Raw genomic sequence first — 24,120 nt, 5'->3', positions numbered from 1 at the left:
AGGCAAGAAAGGGACCATTCGATCTTCTGGGCTCCTGCATAACTAGCTGTAGAATTTCACCTAGTTACCCTTGCACTGAGCCCAGTTACCTGTTGAATTAAAGTATACAATGCACATAAATTAATCTTTCACTTCATTTACTCAGCTTTCCTTCTCTCCAATCAGAAAAAATGTATGTATTTGTACAAGAAGTATTGAACACACTTTTTTCATACCAGCTTTGGAGAAAGGGAATGAATAGTCTTTCATAAACTTACTTTTGGAATGTATGAAATCCAGAGCTGTTGAATGTAGATAGAAGTAACAGATGCAATTCATTTTTACAGAAGATTTAGAAAATAGATAAATGTGTCTTATTGTGGTTAGTATACAATGAGAGGCAAGGAAGGGGTGGCTGAATGCAATTTCTAGAGGTACAAAAGATTACTCATTAGTAAAGTTAGCAAGATCAAATTAATCTAGCAGCAAGAATAACATTTCCTTGGTTGTGTTATGACTCAACAAATTATGCATCTTGGCAGGGGGTTGGACTAGATTGCTCAGGGTTCCTTCTAACCGGATGATACTATGACTCAAAGTAGGAGGTTCTCATAGTGCTATAGTGCTTGTCAAAAATTGTGAAAGGAGAACCTTAGGAGTGTTATTTCTTGTAACTTTAGAGAAGAGCCATACAACTTAATTAAACTGAAATAGTTTCACTTATTTAATTTTCTGGGCCAATTTCAGATTTCTACTGAATGGTGTTTATCAATGTTACTAAAACATGTTCTTCCTCTGTACCACCCACATTGACACTTGAAAAATAAAAATTCATTGCATGCACTGAAAACAGATAAGGGTGTTTCAGAAAGTATTCAGTTGTGTTCTGTGTTAGAGCTTTGGGTTTAGTTCAGACTTTTTTCACATTGAAAATGCAATTAGCTTCTATTTCAGTATTTCTTTTTACTCAGTCTCACCATTTAACTGTTTTCTGTCTTCGGGCATGTCTACACTTGCCGTTTAAAGCGGAAAAAGTCCTTCTTTGCGAAAAACTGGGAACATCTACACTCACCAATGACTTTTTGTGGTGAAACGCCGAAGTTTCACCACAAAAAGAAAACCACTTCCACGAGAGGTGTGCAGTTGTGGTCCTGTGCAAGTGAAGACATGTCCTTCCTGTTTACATAGCTTTTAGCCGCTGGAGGATATCCCGTAGTGCTTAGGTGACCACTCTGGCCAGTAGCTCTGGTGCTCTGATGCCAGGTAAACAGACATTCACCCCTTCCTCGATAAAGCCCCGGGAACTTTGAAACTCCCCTTCCTGTTTTCTTGGCAAGTGCTCACTTATCTGGCCAGTTGACAATGCCTGCTCCACTGAGCATAGGGTCCCCTGCTTGGAGCAATGCTGAGCTACTGGAGCTGATCAGTGTTCCGGGAGAGGAGGCTGTGCAAGGACCACAACGCCCCATGATGATTCCCCCCCCCACCACTTTCCACAACACCCATCCTCAAAATGGAGAGAGCTGCACTGTGGGATAGCTGCCCTAGAGCAGATGGAAGTGCTGCTAATGTAAACACAGTCTGATGCTTGAGGAATTAAGTGAGTACACAAACCAGTGCTTTACTTTCACTGGTTCCCTAACACCAGTGAAACTTACACTTGCAGAATTTTTGCACTGTAGACGTACCCTCAGGCTTTAGCTACACTTGCACGTTATACCTCAGTAAAGCCTCCCAGAGCGCTCTACCTTACTTCCCGTCCACACTGTTAGAGTGCTCTGACTCCCTGGCTGGAGTGCTCCTGGTACTCCACCTTCCCAAGAGGATTAACAGCTGTTGCGCATTGGTGGAGATGCTCCAGTGTAAACGGGGAGTAACGTTATTACGCACTGATTGACCTCTGGAAACTCCCTATAATCCTTTTAACTGAAGTGTCCTGTCTTGTTTTGTGAACTCCGGATGCGGAAGTGCCGTTTCAGAGTTCCCTTTCAGGGGCTGCTTATCAAAAAAACAAACACAGCTACTGTTTGCTTTGAATGTGTGAGAGGCAGTCAGGGGGCTCCCTTGGAGTGCCGACAGCTAATGTTCACTTGAAGGGGGGGGGGGGGGGGTGTCTGTTTCCAGGAGTGGCTGCTTATCTCATCTATGACAAAAAAAAGAAACAGCTGCCATTTGCTTTCAGTGAGTGTGTGTGTGTGTGTGTGTGGGGGGGGGTGTCTGTACTTACAAGACAGTGTGCTGACACACTCAGTACCCCAAAAACCCAGTCTCTCTCCCCTCACGCTCCCTGTCACACTCCACCCCTCCATTTGAAAAGCACGTTGCAGCCACTCGAATGCTGGGATAGCTGCCCATAATGCGCCGCTCCCAATGCAGCTGCATATGTGGCCACAACAGTGCGCTGTCAGCTGTCAGTGTGGACAGACTGCAGCGCTTTCCCTATTCAGCTGTGCGAAGGCGGGTTTAACTCACAGCGCTGTACATCTGTAAGTGTAGCCAAGGCCTTAGTGTTAACTGCCTTATACTCTTCTTTCCCTCTCTTCTGGGTAATTCACTTTTATTCCTTGTGGTGGGAGTGTGTGGTTTTTTTGGAAGAACCTTGTTAAATTGACACTGATTCTTGAAAGGATGGATGAGATATATTGTAACATCCTTTGTGCCTGTCTCTTCAGACTTACCAGTACTGTGAATACTGTGCGTGTAAGTAGGCATTCCACAGATTTGAACAGTCATATTCATATAATACAGGATGTCTATAAAAACTTGTTAACTTCTATCAACATAATTTTTTAACTAGGAATAGTTCTTTGACAGGCGGTCAACTCTCCTTGTAAATAGAGAAACCACTACAGTAAAAGCTTTTTTTTTTAAACTGGCATGCTGGGGCAAGTGGGGGTGCTGGTAAATTAAAAATGCCGGTTAACTCAGAGGGAGGAGTTTGGAGTGTGGGGGGGGGGGGGAATGTGGGTCACGGACAGTGAGTCAAGGGCTCTGGGAGGGCGTTTGGGTCTGGGAGGGGGCTCGGGATGCCAGATGGGCGGGGGGGGAAGTGCTCACCTTCGGTGGCTCCCTGTCCCTGTTGCTCCGGCGGAGGCGCAGCTAGGCAGCTCTGCAAGCAGGCATGCTGCCTCTGTCTGCATCGCCCCCCACAGCTCCCATTGGCTGTGGTTCTCGGCCAATGGGCTGGGAGCCGCGGAGTCTGTGCTCAGGGAGGTGGGATGGAGGCAGCGTGCCTGCAGAGCCTCCTGGCTGCGCCTCTGCCAGCAACAGCTGGTATGGGGAGCTGCTGGAGCGCCCCTCCCCCCCCCATCCGGCACCCTGAGCCCCTCCCACACCCCAATCCTCTACCCCAAGCTCCCTCCCAGAGCATGATGTGCCGCCCCTCCGACGCTCCAACCCCCTGTCGGCCTCACGCCAACCGCACTATAAACCAGACTTTTAGTGCAGATCGGAAATGCTGGTTTATAGAGCTTGCCGGTTGAAGTGCTGGATAAAAGAGCTTTTACTGTATTTGTCTTACAGCAAGGGTGGATTAGGGCTGGTTCTAAAGTCTAGTGCAGACAGAAATCAAGTATTTTTACCAGTACAATAAAAATACTGCCCAAGTAAAAAATACGTGAACCCTTTCTCTATTGTTGTTTACACGGTTGCCATGATCGGTGCAGCTGCACCATTGGTGACAGAGGCTGTAAGACAGTTACTAACATTTGCTGTGTAGACAAAGCTATTGAATTCAGTGTGTGTTGCATTCTAAGTATCTGAAGGTACAATTTGTCCTTTAATCTCTTTAAAGCATTGCAGTGATAGACTGAACCTATTTTGAGAATAATAGCATTTTACTATATAAATATTGAACATCCAATCTGCCTAGTTCATGTTTGTTTTCATAAATGGAGAATGGAATCACTGCAAGTGATGCAGCCACAAGTCTGGTGAAAAGCAGTACACAACTATATTCAATTTATGAAACAATACAATGAAATGTAAACACTAAAACTAAAGTAACTTAAACACGCTCTGAAATTTTGAATTTATGTCCATGTATTGTAATTGGAATAATCTCATTACTAGTAACTGAAAAGTAGCAAATGCCTAGCAACAATTCTTGCAATTTCATAGTTGCTCTTTTAAAATTAACATTTGATGCTTTCATTTATAAGGATAGGCATAATGTTCTCACCAGGCTGAAAAAGATCTAGTAGACTGCCCAAGAAAAAGCCAGGTTTCAGAGTAACAGCCGTGTTAGTCTGTATTCGCAAAAAGAAAAGGAGTACTTGTGGCACCTTAGAGACTAACCAATTTATTTGATCATAAGCTTTCGTGAGCTACAGCTCACTTCATCGGATGCATACTGTGGAAAGTATAGAAGATCTTTTTATACACACAAAGCATGAAAAAATGGGTGTTTACCACTACAAAAGGTTTTCTCTCCCCCCACCCCACTCTCCCGCTGGTAATAGCTTATCTAAAGTGATCACTCTCCTTACAATGTGTATGATAATCAGGTTGGGCCATTTCCAGCACAAATCCAGGTTTTCTCCAACAGGAGAGTGGGTTTGTGGGGGGGTGGGGGTGGGGAGAGCTGAAGTGAGCTGTTACTCACGAAAGCTTATGCTCAAATAAATTGGTTAGTCTCTAAGGTGCCACAAGTACTCCTTTTTCTTTTCAAGAAAAAGCCTTTCAGTGTACTCTGCCACTCCTTATTGGAATGAAAGGCTCATTAGGTAAGGTTCTATTAATTCAGATGCCACTACATTATTATTTTTAACTGTTTATAATTAGGGCCTTACCAAATTCACGGCCATGAAAGACGTGTCATGGACAGTGAAATCTGGTCTCCCCCCATGAAATCTGTTTTTTTGTGTGTGTTTTTACCCTATACAATACAGATTTCACAGGGGAGACCAGCATTTCTCAAATTGGGGGCGTTTCCCAAATCTGAAGGTGGCGCCCTGCTAGCAGCTGTGCAGAATTAAAGGTGGCAATACCAGGCTATGCCACCCTTACTTCTATGCTGCTGCTGATGCACAGAGTAAGGATGGCATGGCATGGTATTGCCACCTTTTCTTCTGCGCTGCTGCCTCCAGAGCTGGGCCCTCAGTCAGCAGCCACCGCTCTCCAGCTTCTCATCTCTGAAGGCAGCAGCACAGAAGTAAGGGAAGCAGTACCGCAAATCTGCCCTTTTCTCCCCCTCTCTTCCCCCAATAACTTTGCCACTGCCCCACAACTCCTTTTTATGTCAGGACCCCTACAGTTACAACACTGAAATTTCAGATTTAAATAGCTGAAATCATGAAATTTATCATTTTAAAAATCCTATGACCGTAAAATTGACTAAAATGGACTGTGAATTTGGTAGGGCCCTATTTATAATGGTAGTAATTAGTCATTTAAGGATTGCTGGTTAACCAGTAAGATCAGAATTTAAGTGTAAGAATTCCAGAAAACTTACTTGTAACATTGTAAGAACTTCTATTGATGACTTTGAAGTTCTGGTGATGGAGAAAGTGTCCGGTTTTCTATTTTACTATTTTAATCATCTACTCTTACACTTCATTGGTTTGCATTTAATAGGATTTACTTGTGCCATTTATCAAACTTGTGTTTAAAGAGAACTCATATAAAGTTTACAGTAAATTGGCCTAACTAAAGCTTGTAAAAATATTCAGTTGCATTTCTCAGATTGCAGTGTTCTAGTCAGACAACTTGGATGTTTCAGCGTTAACTTAAAATATTACATGGCAAGGCCTAGAGGCGTTCAGTTAATTAAGTTAAGGGAATTAAGTTAATCAGAAAAGTTAAAAAATTAAAAAAAGATAGGGCCTAAAAGTCTATTTACTTACCCCTTAAACATACAAGTTCAAAAAGAAAATCTTCAGCATCATGCAGAAGGTGTCCCAATATTCCTTTTCTTGTGAGTACACTCCAGAGTCATGAGGCCTTCAGCTGAAGACTCTGCCTTGGTACCTTTTGTGAGGATGATCAAATTGTCCAAATACTATTGACAGGAGGAAGGTGATTCCTTACATAGGTTAGTCTCCTACTGTTTAAGGCATTATGAGGCCTCTAGTGCAGTGGTTTTCAAGGTTTGGGTCGCAACCCAGTACTGGGTCACGGAATGCAAGGCACTGAGTCGCCTTGCCCAGCACCCAGGGACCCTGGCGGCCTGGCAATAAAAAATAGTAGTAAAACTAGTAGTCCCTACCCGGAAGCAGACAGTGGCATGCCCAGCTTGTAGACAGGGGGCCACGGGGCTCCATGCTCTGTCCCCGCCCTGAGCACCGGCTCCACACTCTGGGGGAGCTGGAGATGTTGGCGCCTGCGGGCAAGAGCTGTGTGGAGCTGCGTGCACGTCTCCCCCCCTCCACCTAGGATCTGGGCTTACTGGCCGCTTCTGGAATGCAGCGCAGTTCGCGGTGCCAGGACAGGCAGGAAGCCTGCCTCTGCACCCTGGCTGCACTGCTGACCGGGAGCTGCTGGTGGTAACCCCGTGCCCCAATCCCATGGAGCCCCTTCTTGCACCCCAGCCCCCTCATCCTTGGCCCCACCCCAGAGCCTGCACCCCCAGCCCAGAGTCCTGACCCCCTCCTGCACCACTGCCTCAGGCCTGAGTACCCCCAAACCTCGAGCCCCCTCCTGCACCCCAAACCACTCAGCCCCACCCAGAGCCCTGACCCCCTCCCACACCCTGCCCCTGCCCAGAGCTCCCTCCCACATCCCAAACCCCTCATCCTCAGCTCCGTTTGGTCATGGGCATCAACAATTTTCTTCAACTGGGTCGCCAGAAAAAAAGTTTGAAAACCTGTCTAGTGCATTGAAGGTAACCAGTTAAGTTCAGAATCACCGAGTCCTGCCCTTCATAAGCATGTGAGAAACTCAGCTTTTGCACAATGCAATGGTAACAATCAACAACTATATTTTCAAGTCATTTTATTTAACTTTATAAAACGTAGATAATTGAAGCCCCTGATAGAGGCTGTGGTGGTAGTCTAGCCTAGAAGTCATGAAAACAAGGATCACCATGGTGCCTAGAAACAAAAGCTGCAATTTTGGAGCTGAGAAAAAGCTGCTTTGTACCACTTTTGAAGCCTAAGCCTACATATTTTGGCTTGTAGTTTAAAACAGGCACTAAGTTACTGTCTGCTTTTATAGGCTTTGCTTTAGTAAATGGAAAGCAGCTACTGAATAGACAAGAACCACCAATGCTTTCCCTCAAACCTATTAACAATTTTCTCAACCAGTATTAGGCCTGGGAGAATTCTGCACAAGTGTAGAATTAATGTTCCCTGCTTATTTTACTCAATCCCTGCAGAACAAATGATTCACATGCCCCTCCTGGGCAGTGGTCCGAAGCATGTGTCTGCTTCTGGTGTCAGGAGCAGCCACGGGAAATGTAAATCACTGCTTTGGGAGGCAGGACTGGCTGGGTGTGCATGTGAGAGACTGTCCCTTTGGCTCGCTATTGCGGTGTGCTAGAGGTGCCCCGGCTGGTAGCTCCTAAAGTGTGCCAGGCTCCAGCTGCTAGTCCTGGCTGGGTCAGACCCACCCCCAGAAACCTCCCCCGACTGCAGTAAGCTCCACCCCCCAATTCCTGCCCCCATTGATCCCCAGCTGCAGGGAGAGGTGTATGGGGAGTTGTTCACTGAGCCCCACCCCCTGCATTCGAGCCCCAACCCCACTAAGCTCCAACATTTTGCACCCAGACCCTCCCTCTGAGCCCCAGCCACCGTCACCTGGACACCCTCCTTCCTTCCCTGCACCCAGAACCTTCCAACAAACCCCTGCGTATCCAGATTCCTGCTCCCCCACTGACCTGCCCACACCCAGATTGCCCCCCACAGAACTTTCTTACTCCACACTTGCGGCACACCTGGATTGGAGTGTGGGGGGCAGGGGTGGGAGACTCTGTCTTCGCTATTGTGGTGCACCCCATGTGGAGGGGCAGGGCCTTGGGATGTTTCTGGGGTAGGCCTGGCCCTTGTGCTGTATCAGGGTTGGGTGCAGCCGCACTGCCAAGCCTGTGTCCTGGGGGAGGGGCAGGGGGAAGGGGGCTGCAGGGTGATTGCCACCCTCCTCCACCTCTGTGCTGCCAGTGGCTCCCCATTGCCATGCTGGAGCCTCCACTCCCATTGCCCTTCTGGTCTATTGTCTGTAACAATTTCAATTCTAGTCCAGTGACTATACAGTGTCATATACTTAGCCATGTCATTCACTAAGGCCCCAATCTGGCAAAGCATTAGTTTTAGTGGGGATACTCAGGTGCTGAATGTTATGCACATATTTAAGTGCTGTCAGATTATGGCCTAACTTCATTCCTAAGGATGTGTTGCTCTTCAGGATATGTCTGCGCAACAAAGAAAAACCCACGGCTGTCCCCTTCCAGCTGACCTGGACTTGCTGGGCTCAGGCTGTGGGCAGTTTCATTGTTGTGTAGACTTCTGGACTGGGGCTAGAGCCCAGGCTCTAGGACCCTTTTGGGCGGGAGGCCCAAGAGCATACTAACTACTCTAAAGCAATCCCATCCAAGCAGTTGGTACAATATGCTCTAATAGGATTAAAAGCAATTGATGTAACAAACCAGTATGGAGCGTTGTCTCCTATCCATTTTAGATCAAGGTTCAACTTTTTTCTTCACTAATTCATTTCTACTTAAAAACAGCTTTCTGATTTAAGATACTGATATCCTTTGCCTGAGGTTGATCAGTGTTTGCCTTCTCCCTTTTCCAGAGTGGTTTGGTGTACAGGGTGTGTCAGGGTGGGGTGGGGTGGGGTGAGGAGAAGGATGGAAGCATATCTTTCTAATTCCAGATCTTCAACTGACTCATATGGCAATAGCGGAAGAATTCTTTACACAATTTCCCATGTGCCTTCATATTTGACATTGTTACTTTCAGCCGTTACTACAATTGCGGAGAAACAATACAATATATGCAACTTAATAGAGACATGCCTAACTGAGAATCACTTTATTGGGATGTGCCCTAGGGCAATTCTGCCTTTTAATACCATTAAGATATGCTCAGGACAGTAGTTGCAAAAACTTCACCTTCATAGGACACACTTGGTCAGTGCCAAAGGGTTATGTACTGTTTAAACAGCTGTTGACTCTTAAGATCTTGTATTCTAATGCATTAATAGATAAAATATGTTGACAGTTCACAGAATTTAATCTTTAAAGTGTCTGTAGAGATTTAAAATGGTCTTTTCGCTTTATCTAGAAGTTAAAGTAGGATGATACGCTCTCCACAAGATGTCCCAGTTAGAACGATTCTCTTGTAACATGTTAACAAATTGGCTCATTGTTTCCCTATTAATAATTTTAATGCCAGACTTTGATGGTATCTGCTGCAAGAAAGAGTAAACTTGAATGAATAAATCAATTTGCTTTTCAGAGTCCCTGTCTTCTGAATGGTGAACTGATTTTAGTAGGTGTGGATTTTAAAGATTTAATGCTGTTCACACAATCAAATAGTAAATATAAGTGTTTAGTTTAAATTTAAGCGAACAAAGAACTAAGGTTCTTTTAAACTCTAACTCTGACTTTAATTGACTACTTAATTCCTCCAGAAACTAAATTTATATTATGCTCTAGTCGTTTGAATTAGACTAGAAGTCTGTCTGACCACTCAAGTCTATCTTTGCACTTCAATTTATCTCCTTCCAATTAATTCCACATTTCAGTCTGTCTTTGACAACCTTTTAATGTGGCAAGCTGCGTGAGGCAATCTTTTATTGGGCCAACTTCTATTGGCGTAAGACAAGCTTTTGAGCTACACAGAGCTCTTCAGTTGCTTCTTCAGAGCTCTGTGTAGCTCAAAAGCTTGTATCTGTCATCAGCTGAAGTTGGCCAAATAAAAGGTTATCTCACCCACCTTGTCTCATATGACATATTAAGCTAAAACCTTATGGCTTTTTTAATTTATTATTATTTAATCTTCTTCCCAAAACCTCTTCTCTCTAAACCCAGTTCTGCCAGTGTTGGAACATACCATCTCTGCTCTCACTTAAAAAGAAAAGGAGTACTTGTGGCACCTTAGAGACTAACCAATTTATTTGAGCATGAGCTTTTGTGAGCTACAGCTCACTTCATCGGATGCATACTGTGGAAACACTTAGTTTATTAACCCAGGAGTTATTAGGTTCCTTCCTCTCCCCACATATTCCCACTTCCAAGATGACTACCGTTCTCTCCATTTTTATACTGTTGAAATTTGTGTCAGACCTTAATTTCCTATTTTGATTACTCTGACTTCATCTTGGCTTCCCTGACATCTCCCCAGTTTGCTTGAGGCACAATTGCTAAGGGGCCAGATCCATAGAAGGACTTAAGTGCTTACTTGCCATTTAAGATGTCTATGTCCAATTTTTAGGCGCTCGTGAAATCCCAAAAACCTTTGCTCAGCTGCCGCCCAACCCTAGAAGTACCTAAAATCCCTAGATGCTTGTGTTCTTGCCAGTGAGCACATGTGCAACCACCTCAGTCTCCACTTCAGCCCCAGGGGCATCCTCACACTAGGGTCTCCCTGCTTATTTTGCCTGCAGGGCCTGATTATGGTAGGTGGTGTTAGAGCGTGCCTAACCCCCCATGATAGTAGGGGTGGATGGAGGTAGGGAGTTGCTCCCCGGGAAGCTTTAGCCCATTGATTAGAGTATTCAGGATGTGGGATACCTGGGTACTGTTCCCCACTCTGCCTGATGTGGAGAAGGGATTTGAACTTGGGTGTCCTACCTCTCAGGTGAGTTCCCTAACTCATTGGACTATAGTCATTTCTCTCTGGCCCAATGCATTTTTAGTTAATTATACAGTGTGGAACAGCTTCAGCAGTAGAGCGAGAAACCCACGCAAGAATATCCAGTAGCCCAGTGGTTTGGGTGCTCCCATGAGTTGGAAAACCAAGGTAAAATCCCTTCTCCACATAATCAATGGGGAAAATGAATCCAGGTTTCCTGCATGCCAGGTGAGCACTGTGCTAAAAGTTGAGAGAAGCTATCACCATCTCCTCCCTTCCCCCCTGCGTTTATTGCAAAAAAAATGGCTTGGATGCTGAACTCCAGGAGATGTTCCATGGCTAAGAATACCAAGCAGAGGTAGGCACCTCCCTTCTGCTTGGATTTAGGTACTTAACTCTCTATAGAGCGGTGGAGCTTAGGCTTTACCCTTCTCCTTGGCTTTTCCTGTTGGCTGTCTTAGGTGACTCCCCATTTAGCACGCTGGCTTTTGTGGATCCCATTCTTAGGCACCTATCTCCAGGCACTACATAGGGATCCCGAGTGCCTAAATCAGGATGTAGATTCCATTTTGTGGCAAGTGACCTAAAAGTTAGGTGTAGTAACACCTAAGTCCTGTCGTGGATCTGGGTCCAGATCATTTTCCTACGTGGTTACTTTAACCATGTCACTCTGTTTAAAATTCTCTATTTCCTTCTCTTCTACCATATCCATTTCTTTGCTTTATGTTCCTGCTTTGAAGATCCAGCCTAACTCTATCCTTCCCTACTTATCAACCCACATCTATTACTTTGCTACTCTCCTTTGGAATGCCAATAGTGCCAACTTCTGTGCCACCTAAGTAAGAGATATATCCTCCTTGATCTAATTGTACTGTTTGCATATTCTTACTTGCAGGTAACTAGTAGAGGCTACTTTAAAGAGAAGCTACTTAACAGCAGCCCTGGTTCTTTAGGTGTTTCTTTTGCATATTCATATTACCTTAGCTTCCCCTCTGCCTCAGTTTTGCTTTCATAGGACTCTTGGGGTTTGGTTGAAGGAATTTCAAGTTTGGGGTCTGCATGATCTGTTTAACATCTGCTGAACATTCAGTGCCTTAAGAGGGTACTTCAACTCCAAAGGGCACTTTTCCTGGAGCTCAACAGCACAGTTGTGTGTATTCCACAAGTGTGAATAATCAGAAATAACTCTATGGACAACAGTTCATTAACATGATGGCTTCATTGTTATGATAATGTTGACACACCAATGAGGAGTGAGGTCCTGTTGTGTTATACAGAGTCCCTATGCTTTTAGGCCCTACTCTAGGGGCATGTCTGTACTTGCAGTGCTGCAGTTGTGAGCTGTACTGATACAGCTGTGCTGCTGCAGCGTATGTGGTGAAGACTCTCTATGCCAATGCGGGAGCTTTTCCGTCCACAAAACCATCCTTTTGAGTGGTAGAAACTGTCAGTGGGAGAAGCTCTCGCACCGACATAGCTCTGTGCACATTAGCGCTCATGTCAGTGTAACGTATGTTGCTCAGGGAGAGTGGAATATTCACACCCCTGAGCAAGGGAAGGTTTGCTGACATAAGTGGTAGTGTAGACATAGCCCTTAAAGGCAAACGGGGTTGGAAATGGGGATATAGTGTGAGGAGTTGAATATGGTGAAGAGTTAGTACAGCCTTGTTATATGTTTTGTTGGCTTATGCATTATTTGGGGGGTAGAAACACGATGAGAATGGGATAATTAGTAAGTGATGAAGTAGGGGAAGGAAGGAAGGCAAAGAAGGCACAGCTAGCCACATCCCTTGTCAGGATCAGCAGGTAAGTTTTGTTTTTGTTTTTTTGTAGGTGCCTTGGCAGAGGTGAATTTTAAAGAGGGACTTGGAGGAAGTGTGCCGAGTTAGTGGCTGAACAGATTTTGTCTGAGTCTTTCCCAGGTGTGTGGGAAAAGGTGGTATGGGAAAAAGCACACTCTGTCTGAGGGGGAAACTGATTAGTAGGTAGGAAAGGCTGGGAACACTGGTAGAGCAAAGATAGCATTTGATTTGGTGGTAACTCATTAGGTTCTTTACTGTCATTCTTACCTAAGCAAACTTGTATTTGCAGAAGTGAAGGGGCAGCCCATGTAGGGGCCGAGAGGGGACTGATGCACTCTGAGCTATGAACCAGGAGGAAGATGTTAGCAGCAGCATTTTGAATAGACTTGAGAGAAATAACTTGGTGGTCATAGTAACGACTGTAAAAGAAGATGCAGTAGTCAAGAACATGACAGGAGGGGGCCTTGGGGGAGTTGTAGGTGTGTGGACAGGAAAATGCTTGTTTGGAATGAGTGTTTAGGGAGAGCAAAGTCATAGAAAATACCTGGGTGAAGAAATATCTTCCTAGTCACTGAGGCCATGTTCTAGTTGGTTATGGAGAAAGGAGGGTGTGGTGGTAGAGGGTGCAGTAAGATGAAGAGCTCAGTTTTTGGTTATGTTGAATTATTGGTGTATACCTCTTCTTGCAGTAGAGCCATGATCTTTTTTTCATAAGCATTGCAATAGAGCTTAACAGCTGCAATCAGGGACCCATTATATGAGGCATAGTATACAAACACATAGGAAGATCTTAAATGGAAGCATATTATCCATTTTGTGGTGTATTAACCTGGTGCTAAATTGTTATCAGGGTGGATTTGATTTAAATCACTAGCCAGGAAGACTCGATTTAATAATGGATTTCTACATAAAAGTACATTCTTGTTGGTTATAACCGTAATACATATTCTTCACAACTTGGAGATAGATGTAGGTTTCATTTTTAGAAGGTACACACTATACATTTTTAAAGTGATTTATTTTGAAAACTTTTCAGATTAGTTTTACAGCTATATTAGAAAATGAATGATTGTTTGGTTATTTCATTTACCAAAGGTAATTGAAGCAGATATTTATGAAGTCATTGGGAGGTGAACTATCTCCAATTCAACAGGTTAATCATTAATATTTGGAGGATTTTTTTGCCATGCTGTATTAGGAGGAGAACGTCACCAGACAGACATTTAAAGTGTTTTATTTAACTAAAACAACAATGTTATGTATTCTGGATTTTTTTTCTTCAACAGCAAACATATAATATTTTAACAAAACAAACATATGAATTTTTGAATTTAGTTAAAGATTAAAGTTTTTTAAAATCAGGTTTGTTTTTGTTAAAATTGTTTAACTAAAATAGTTAAAATATTTTTTTAAAAAAAAACAAAAATTAAATAGACTGTGTCAGCCAGGTCAACATGAGGAACTTAAAATACTGGCTTCTGCAGCTAACTCAGTCGTCTTCACCTTCATTTCCTGTTTGTTCATAATCTGGAAAAGAAAAACAAGCTTTCCTGCTTTTTCAGGTCCCAAACGATTTCTCAATTTGGAATGAATTAGTCCAAAGGAAGAAAATAGTCTTTTTACACCGGCAGAAGAAGCTACTGCTGTTAAAAGTGAGATTATCACTTCAACAGTCTCTGAATCCAAGTGCTTAAGTGACTTCCACCAGTTCACTGGTGTGACTTTCTTTAAAACATCATCAGCAAACAAACATATTTCTTGAATGGTTCACCCTTAGCTCTGAAGTTTATTATAGTTGGCATTATGGAGGGATGATTGCTGGATGTCCATGTCATAGTCAACTCCTCTTCTTCAGCAGTTAAGGTTTAACCCTGCTACCGAGTATTGAGAATATTTGCAAGAAAATGAGCTGGGGATAGTGCTTGTCCTATTCATTTTTTTAATGCTTGTAATTTAACTCTGTCATCTCACTCAGTTCCTTCCAAATTTCAACAGCGTCAGCAATAAAACAGCTTTTTCCCTGCATTTTGTTCAAGGCTACAGAAATAGGCTTCAGGGTGTACTTAGCATGTGTTCAACATTTCTCTTAAGCCCAATGTTGAGAAATTTGGCTGTGATAGTGCCATCTATTTTTCAGGATTTTGTTCACACTGTCATCCGATTAGGCCAGTTCTTGATACAGTGCTCAAAACCGTCCACTACTGAGTTCCATTGCACGTCTTGTGGGAGAGTTAGCTTGGTTCCTCCCACTTTTTTCAGAGCAGCTGCTGCAAAGTGGTTATTACCGAAGTATTTTGCAATTTCAACATTAGCCTTTATTTCTGGAACACTGAAGTCTTTGGCTAGGAGATGCATCAAATGAGCACTGCAACCATATGTTATTAGCTTGGGACTCTCTTCTAAATAATTTCTTCTCATCTTGAATACATTTGGAGTGTTGTCTGTGACCAAGCTGCGTACTAGACATTTGAATTTTTTTTCCACAGTTTGTTATAGCTTTTACTGCTACTTCTTGTAAGTATTCAGCTGTGTGTGCATTTCCTGGTGTATCAGTTGTTTCTGTAAGGAAGACACTTCCTTCTGTTGTCACACAAGCACATACAACAGGATCGTTGTGGACATTGCTCCACCGATCAAGACTCAGGTTAACAATTTTATCCTCTAGACCTTTTTCACACTGCTCAATTTCTCTTTCATACACTTTATACAGGAATTTGCCTGCGACATCTGCTCTGTTGGGTGGTCTGTATCCTGGTCTTAATGACTGAACCATGTTAATGAAGTGTGGGTTCTCAATCATACAAAAAGGAGAGTTTGTTGCATAAACAAACTGGATAATTTTTTCATCAATTACCTCTTTTTGTAATCTGCTGGTTCTTATCACAAACTTACCTATGGTTGTTTCTGAATGATGGAGATTTTTTTTTTTCCTTTTTGCCACAGGTGATATACTGTGGCTATGTGACATACATGATGTGACTGAAACACTATCATTGGCTGATAACTCTGAAACTATAGAAAATGATAGTGATCTTGAAGGTGGATAGTCTTCAGAATCCTGTATGTTGAGGATGGATTCTCCTAAATAAAATAAGTCAGTGCAGTTATTTAATTATTATTACCATACTGCTCATTTAATATTGTTCATTGCATTCACTGACACTCAGTACTACTTTAAAGGTGAAATTATAAAAGGAAGATCTGCCTATTTCATCTATTTATTTTTTATCACAACTGCATCTAAAATGATAGTACCATAGAGATAGTACCAACTATATTTTTTGCTCAAACATGATAATTCAAGAATAGTCCAGAAGGAAGACAGGCAGTCATTAAGAAAGAAGTATGAAATAAAAGTTTACGAACCTGAAGATCCTGCATGTTCAGACATGTTCCTTTCATCATCTTCAACACAGCTTCCTCCTGAGAAGGAACACTTCTCATGATGTTGTTTCATTTGGGAAACCAAGCCTTGCATTTCTTTGTTGCACTGTTTTCATTTTGCTCTCATGCCTGTCTAACCCACAGGTAGAGGAACTTCATTAAAATATTCCCAATTGGGTCTCTCTTACGGCCTGCTGCCATTATAGGTTTTCCCTTCTAGTGAGAGACTGGTATGGTAGATCTCAAATCAATGAAGGCTACACTCAGAAAGACCTCAAGACTTCTGGAATATGCTGCTCAAACAGTTTCACTTTTGTTTCTACTGCCTGTTTCTCCCTTCTCACATTTATCTCCAGACTTCTTCTCCGTGTCCAGATCTATTCCGCCCCCAACAATCATCTATATATTTAACTTTTTGAAGCTTTGCACTTCTAGAGAGAGGTAAGGGATTGACTCTGTACTCAAATTTGCAGAGGGACAATAGCGTTGAGGTCTGTTATTTCTCTCCTCTATATATTATTTATTTAAAAACATTTTTGCTGTTAACAAGCATGTTATCTCTGGCGACACAAATCCACAGTTTGAGAACTGCAAAACTAAGCACCCCGATAGTATCTTCTAGACTGAGCACTAAATCCCATTGGGTAGATAGAAAGATTAACCTAAATAATCTATACAGTAGCCCCTGGAACCTACAAGATTGGGTCCCTAATCCATGAACTATTGGAACTCATTTACAAAACTTTTCTTAAACATTATATGAATATATTGTCTCATGGTATAGAATTAGAATTTATAATCCCTATTCCATGATGAGATATCTTTGAGCTATAATGTATGTTAATTAAAACTATCTGTAGATAGGCTTTTTTCCTCAAAAAGCTTTTCAGCAAAAAAAAAAATCATATTTAAATTAAAAAAAATCTGATTTTTAAAAAAAAAAAAATTTTGTAAATAATTGATCTTTTCCACCCTGGTGAGAATCCTGCTAGATGCCTTTAGAGAAGCCGAATTTACAAGGCAAGTACAGGAGAAATTTACATTTCCCATGCACAAATTAGAATCTCTGTAAGACTAAAACTAGCTTAAACTCTGTGGAGCTCACCATTTAAGAACCCCATTGTGTAATACCCAGGATTTTATGCATCTTGCCATTTCCCCCTCATTATTTTGAAATAAATAACTAGCCAAAGTTGATCAGGATTAAATTAGTGAGCTAACGGGGATAGAAATAGGAATGTCTACCAACAAAAGTATTTGTTGTAACTTGCTTCTGTTAAACTTATACATATTTCTGTTCTGAATGTATGGAGGCTATATAAACTATAAGGTACCAATACCTTGTGTCTAGATTGTGTCATAATTAAGATGATAAAATACACATCAACTTAGATAAACTATTTTTGAAACAAGGGATCTTTTTTTGGAGAGTAGTATCATAAAACTTAATTCCTAAAAATGATTTTTGGTTGAAAGGTAATTGACTTAAAAACAAAAATGCATACAAGTATGTGGTGTTAGGGTATAAACTATTTTGTTTATTTGTATTGGATAGAGAAGTTCTGTCACCACTGTCATTGCTGATGCTACTGTTTTATTCCCCACCCTCACCTTTAGGCTCCATGAAGAAATAATTGACTTTTATGACTTCATGTCCCCTCGTCCTGAAGAAGCAACGATGAGAAGAGAAGTGGTGAAAAGAATAGAGACGGTCATCAAAGATCTTTGGCCTACAGCTGATGTGAGTATATTTCAAGTTTCAAATCAAATTTACTAGTACACTGTAGAACAGAGTTCATTTAAGTTACATTTTGTCTTCCTAATGCAACCTTTTTTGAGTTCTCTCTCCATTTAACTTTTTAAAGATGAACTTGTCACAACTCTTGTATTACAATGTAATAACCATTGCTGGCGCTCACAACAAGCTACTCTTAATTGACACAATCCAAGGAGTTAGAAGCTTAATATAAGAATTTCAAACCTAGGCTTCAGGTTGCTGAAGCCTAGTAGGTATCTTGCTCTCTAAATCTTCAACAATAGCCAAACTGACTAAAGCAAAATTACATCCAAATAAGAAATTCTTGTGTGTATCATTTCTTGAGTAATAGCTTATGATTAAGTTGGTTACTGACATATGAACTTAATTCCTGATATTAGATTGTAGACTTGCTTTAGCAACACTAACTAAATGTTGGACATTTGTTTTTTAGAACTTTTTAATTTTTGCAGGATTGGTATTGTAAACTATAAAAGAAACATGTAAAACCAAGCACTGATAGGCAGATAATTTTTATACACTATGTCTTGAAGATCCATACAGATCTTCCTACATTATGGGAGCAGTAGGATATCGATATCCTGTGGGGAAAATGTGATACAAAAGTATGACTAAAATATGCTTAAGGATTATTGAGGGAAAAGGAGGTCAGAGGAACTAAATCACAATGTATAACCTCTACCAAGAGGTCTAAAGAAGGAAATTAGTAACAGCAAGGTGAGATGCTCAATTGCTTGAGGCCATGTTTTGGACAAAATTCTAGGTCCCTTTCCTTTGCTTTTCAATAGCTTAAATAGTAACATTTTTACAATCCCTTTCTGGAAGACTGTTCTTACTTTTTGTGGTTCCTTTTGCTGTTACTTTTGCCTACTATCGATGAGTCTTATAGTAAGCAGCCTTTAATCAGATTTATTTGCAGCTGTGATGGTCCGCTGAAATGACCAAACATGAAGCAGAGAGACATTTTTATATAAAGTACATTAGTGTAATGGCAGGGAATGCAGGAAAAGTTAAGTGGCATATGTTTGAGAGAAGTGTGTCTCAGAAATGGTTTTACACATCTACTGATTGTCTAAGTTAATTATCCCTCTAAACAGATGGAGAAAATTTAACCGCTGTTGACTCTTCTGAATTTGATATGACAAGGTGGGCAAGGTAATATCTTTAATTGGACCAACTTCTGTTGGTGAGTGAGACATTACCCACACACCTTGTGTTTCTAATATCCTGGGACTGACACAGATACAACCACATTTCATACAACAATTGAATTTGATAAGTCAGTCTTACGTTATAGGTGATTTATTTTGTTTCTGTTAAACTGTTAGCATTCATGTATTGTGTTTCCTACTTAATACTCATGTGTATGCATAAAACTTAGACACAACTACTTATTAGACAAGAACTTGTTTTTAATGTCTGTTTAAATTGGTTGTGTTTTCAGCATGTCTGCAGCATCCTGAATTAGCTTTACACAGAAGAAATATGATCCTTAGAGTAGTTTCAAAAGAGATCCTGGTGAAAGTTAGGTCTTGGATACTATGTTCTTCATTGGTTTCACTTAAAGCCTATTTGAAGTAACCCCATTTACCAAGAATAACCAGTAACATATCCAGTTGATTAGTTCCACCCCAGGAATAGCCATAGCAGATCGGTGGTCCACCTAATCTAGTCTTGCCTTGCTCAAGATTCTAGTGGGGTGGCTTGCATATTTCAACCAATAAATATGGAGCTATAATGTGGATGTTTGAAATCTTTCTACAGTTCACTGGCTATAGAATTAGTGTATTTACTTTGCTCAAGGTATTTTAAATATCTGTTCCAAGACTGGCTTCTTCTCTTGTTTTGTCTTTAAAATTCATTACTACTGTCTTCAGATTCTAGCATCACTGATTTAAAAGTAAAGCTATCCCTGAGACCTGTTTTCCTCTGACTCTCCAATTATGCTTTTCTAAGAGGAAGGGATTGTTCTTCATTAGCATAAACCTCTCCAGGTGGGGTTGAGAGTTAATGTGATAAATAACTTAGGGCAGGTCTACACTACAGACTTCTGCTGGCATGGTGTTTCTCAGGGGCGTGAAGAAGTCACCTCTGTCTGATGTAGCTGTTATAGCAGTAGTTGCTACTGTTTTTACAGTAATACTGGCAAAGCCACACTTTTATAAGTATAGCTTACTTTGCATTTAATGGGTGGCTTTACTGTAGTGGTACAAAGTACAACTTTGCCAGTATAGCTGTAAGCACACTAGGAGGGCTTTGCTGGTGCAGTATACTGGTATACCTATACCATAAAGTGCTTCTAGAGTAGGCATGGCCTTGGTTGCACTAGTCTTTGTTCTGCTGCTTATGGTGCTAGGCATGGTTTTCCTGAACAGAAGTGACCACGCTTTCCTGTTAAGTCTCCTTACTTTTAAGTCTAAAGATAATATCAAAATTAACATTTTTAGATATACTGTATTAAACTCCAAACTTCTCTCAACACTTGAGTGGGTTGGGTGGGGGACAGAGTGAGGCTAACTCCACACCACCTCTTCCTTTATGATGTATTAATCTAAACTTGAGAGAACTTGAGCTGGGGTGGGTTAACATTTGTTTACATTAGTCAGATGGAGTCTCAAGGAATAGTTTAAGTAAACTCATGTTTTTCTGGACCTATTAACAGTAAGACTTGTTTGGCTGCATTTTGCTTTAATATTAATAATTGCAGGATGTGTTTTAGTATTTAACTTTTCCTTTCAGGTTCAGATATTTGGCAGCTTTAGTACAGGGCTTTACCTTCCAACTAGGTAAGTAACAAGTTACTTTGGTACATAACCTTTTTGGTCTGTCTTATGAAAGTGGTGATAAACCTCTAGAAGAGAATTGGTTTATTTTCAAATATTTGCAAACCAGAATGTGAAAGTGTAACAAACATTACTCAAAGTTTGTATCTAATGTCCCACCTAACCAGGGAAAGAACCACTGAACATACTATGAACTTTGGGAAGTACATAAACATTTTAATATTCTTTGTGCCAGTATCCATACCCTCCACTGATTGCTGACTCTTGATTGAAAAAGCTTCTCCTAGATGCACTCTGGGATAACACTTGTTATCCTTTGAGATAATTCATGTCACTTACCCATACAAATTGAGCAATATTGTGAAATATTTCATACTTGGTGGGATAGCTAATATTTACTGTCTAAGCCATATAATAACTGAGGTAATCATTGAACATTAATCATTAAACAGACAATCATTGAAAATTAATTTCCCTACCTCCTACCAATATATAAATCTTTTTAGAACTGAAATTTAGTTTGTACAAATTATGCCATTTATCTTTTGCAATTCAGTCAACTCAATGTTTAAAATTGTCTAGCTAGTTTCACTCGAGTCACTAGCACAATGCACTTGTATCTTTATTTACAATATTCCAGACTCGTGCATACTTCCAAAGCTGCTGCTTCTAGTGTTTGTTTAAAACCTTTATATTCATTTCATATTATTTTTTATAAAGTCACATTAGTTCTTGAAAACATTTTGGACTCCACAATTCTGTAAGCTGCTTGCTTAACAGCATAATTAAACCTGAGTCTGCAGCAGTAATGAACCATATCATTTTTATAGAACTGTATTGTTTCTTGTTTTCAAGTAGGCTTCAGTAGGAAAACATTGGAGAAATTGACTTAATTATTCTTATAGACTTAATTGACCATTCTTATATCCACTTAAGTTACAGTATGCTGAAAGTATTGCAGAACTACCATACTTAAAGATTTGAGCTTTTTGGGAGCTCTTTCAAAGTATTGTGCAAAAGGTTAGTGTTGCCATTTATCTACAGGGAAATACGACTCTCTCATTTCAGTGGACTTTATTGTTATATTTTGTTTCCTGTCTATAGTGATATTGATTTAGTTGTTTTTGGGAAATGGGAACGTCCACCTCTACAACTGCTGGAACAAGCACTAAGGAAACACAATGTGGCTGAGCCATATTCCATTAAAGTACTTGACAAAGCTACGGTGAGTAATGAGAAACAAAATTCCTATTTCTAAAAATAAACTGCTTTGATGATAAGGTGACATAAATACAACATAAAGAAAAATTTGTTAAAGATGGCACATGTACCTGTTTTGGTGCTTCCTGCATATTGACTTTCTGTGTTCATTTATCCCATGTTTTCCTGTTTTCTGGATAACGCTTTTGTTAGAGTATGTGTTTGACAGAATCCAGCTAATAATGACATTCATAACCACTGTTCCAAAGATCTAGCTTCTTAGGAATTTTATTTACAGTGCTTGAAAGTTGTTAAAGGACTTCCTCAATTACTGCTTGGCAGCTTGGCTTGCTATCATGTTGCCCTTGTTAAACTCCCTGTCTCTGAAGGTGGACCATTGCGTACTGATTGCACAATGCTCTTTTACTTCAGCAACCACCTTGTCTCTGGTCGTAACTACTTGGCTAACTAATCTGCAAAGTCTTCTAGAATTCAGAGAACTGTGATCCTATAGACTGTACAACCTTGACTTTGTGGGCAGAGGGGAAACTGGACCAAGAGAAATGTGATAATGGTTCTAGGTGCTGATTAAACCTTTTAGCACTACTACATTGGTTGTGTAGCACTTAGTGTGGTAAGCAACTCAGAGAGTACCTTGGGGATGGATAACCATAGGCTCACTTCTTTTCCAGTGTAGTTTGGTTTAGTATAGCTGTCTCTTGCAAACCAAGAGACACAGAGGGTGAGATAATATCTCTTACCAGACCAACTTTTTGGCTCTGCAAACACCTCTAAACACTATTCTTCATTGTGGGCAGCTTGCCTAAGTTTTGAAGGCTTTCACAAGAGTGAGTTAAGCTTAAGATGAATCTTTGGTACAGTTATTCTGGCATGGGATGTGATTTCTTGAACTGATTTGAGAAACTTAACTTGTTGCCTCTCAAATGTTCCCTGTTTGTGGATAGTGGTATGGTCTACAACAGGGGTGGGCAAATTTTGTGGCCCTCGGGCCACATCCAAGTATAGAAAGTGTATGGCAGGCCATGAAATTGAGGGTTGGGGTGCAGGGGTAGGGGGTATGAGGGCTCTGGCTGGGGGTGTGGGCTCTGGGGTGGGGCTGGGCATGAGGGGCTTGGGGTATAGGCGGGTGCTCCGGGCTGGGACCAAGGGGTTTGGAGGGTGGGAGGGGGATCAGAGCAGGGAGTCAGGTGGGGCATGTCTCCCCTCTGGCTCCTACGTGGAGGCGCGGCCAGGTAGCTCTACGTGCTGCCACGTCTGCAGGTGCTGCCCCTGCAGCTCCCATTGGCTGTGATTCCTGGCTGCGGAGGCGGTGCTTGGGGCGGGGGTACCATGCGGAACCCCCTGGCCGTGCCTCTGCATAGGAGCCGGAAGGGGGACATGCCACTGCTTCCGGGAGCTGCGCGAAAGCCCCCAACTCTGCTTCCCGGAGGGAGCTCAAGGGCCAGATTAAAAGTTCTGATGGGCCGGACACAGCCCGCGGGCCATAATTTGCCCATCTCTGGTCTACGGGGCTTCTGTATCTAGTGCCTTTCAGGAGATATAAACTTACTGGAAAAACACCTAAACATCTAATACTATTTGTTTACATTCTGTGTAGCAGATTTGAGGCCACTCAGTTTTAGAAGCAGTGGTTGTTGTGTCTTTGCTATTTATGCAGGACTGCAGAGTGGCCTTAAGCAAGGACACTTAGCAATCTCGTAATTCCAGGTGAAAACACTAAAATCAACAACTTATTTTTCAGAAGGCTTCCTAATACCTATGGAATAGACAGGTGTTCCATAGTGATGGTTTAGCATTTCAGTGCATGATAATTTCTAGCAGCCAGTCGTTTACAAGGCATGTGTCTCACACTGTTCTTATAACCCTGATGAATCAGGTGTCATGCATGCAGAGAGACTTTCTGATGGAAATTATGTAATTGCATGATTGGACTGACTTTAGGGAAATGCTGTACAAAAGTATAGATTAATTCTTCAGGGGATAAAATGTGAATTCCTAAATCCCCTCTGAAAATAAATGAGTTGGCAGTGTCAAAAGCAAATGCGCAGAAAGGTGTTATTACTGTACTGTGATAGCAGAGCTAGCATAGCCCACTGAGGTTGTGGCATATTATTTTAGTACTTTGAAACACTTTGGAAACTGTTAGGACTCCTTTTGCTGGTTAGAGGTGCTAAAGCTCCACCACTGCTTGGCATTTAGTAGTCTAGAAGCCACTCTAATCTGCATGAGCCCTTCCTTAATTACTTCCTTCCACTATTAGTGTGGATTAATGAGGTTATAATTGAAAACTGGAAAATGATAAACCTCTAACTGAAAATGAATACATGCAAAAAAAAAAAAAATCCATTTTAGCATAGGAATGTTTTGTTAGTCTGGATTTCGTTGGTCTTCTAATCCAGTCACTTCAAGAAGTAATTGTCCACTTTAATTTAAGATAATAGTTC

At 41.4% G+C, this 24,120-nt stretch overlaps 1 protein-coding gene across 5 annotated transcripts in view; it reads left to right on the top strand.

Moving 5' to 3' along the window:
• Window positions 1–24,120, top strand: part of TENT4A (terminal nucleotidyltransferase 4A) — a 149,355-nt gene that overhangs the window by 1,835 nt on the left and 123,400 nt on the right. For all 5 annotated transcript variants that reach the window (XM_043540283.1, XM_043540282.1, XM_037893361.2 and 2 more), the window contains exons 2-4: window positions 17,513–17,636; window positions 20,412–20,458; window positions 21,560–21,680. In XM_043540283.1, coding sequence (XP_043396218.1) covers window positions 17,513–17,636; window positions 20,412–20,458; window positions 21,560–21,680 — 292 coding nt within the window. The remainder of the gene's footprint in view (window positions 1–17,512; window positions 17,637–20,411; window positions 20,459–21,559; window positions 21,681–24,120) is intronic.

Source organism: Chelonia mydas, chromosome 2 (genome assembly GCF_015237465.2).
Source record: "Chelonia mydas isolate rCheMyd1 chromosome 2, rCheMyd1.pri.v2, whole genome shotgun sequence".
NCBI classification, from domain to species: Eukaryota; Metazoa; Chordata; order Testudines; family Cheloniidae; genus Chelonia; species Chelonia mydas.
Note: the sequence above shows the minus strand (reverse complement) of the source record. Positions and strands in the feature narration are given on the sequence as shown.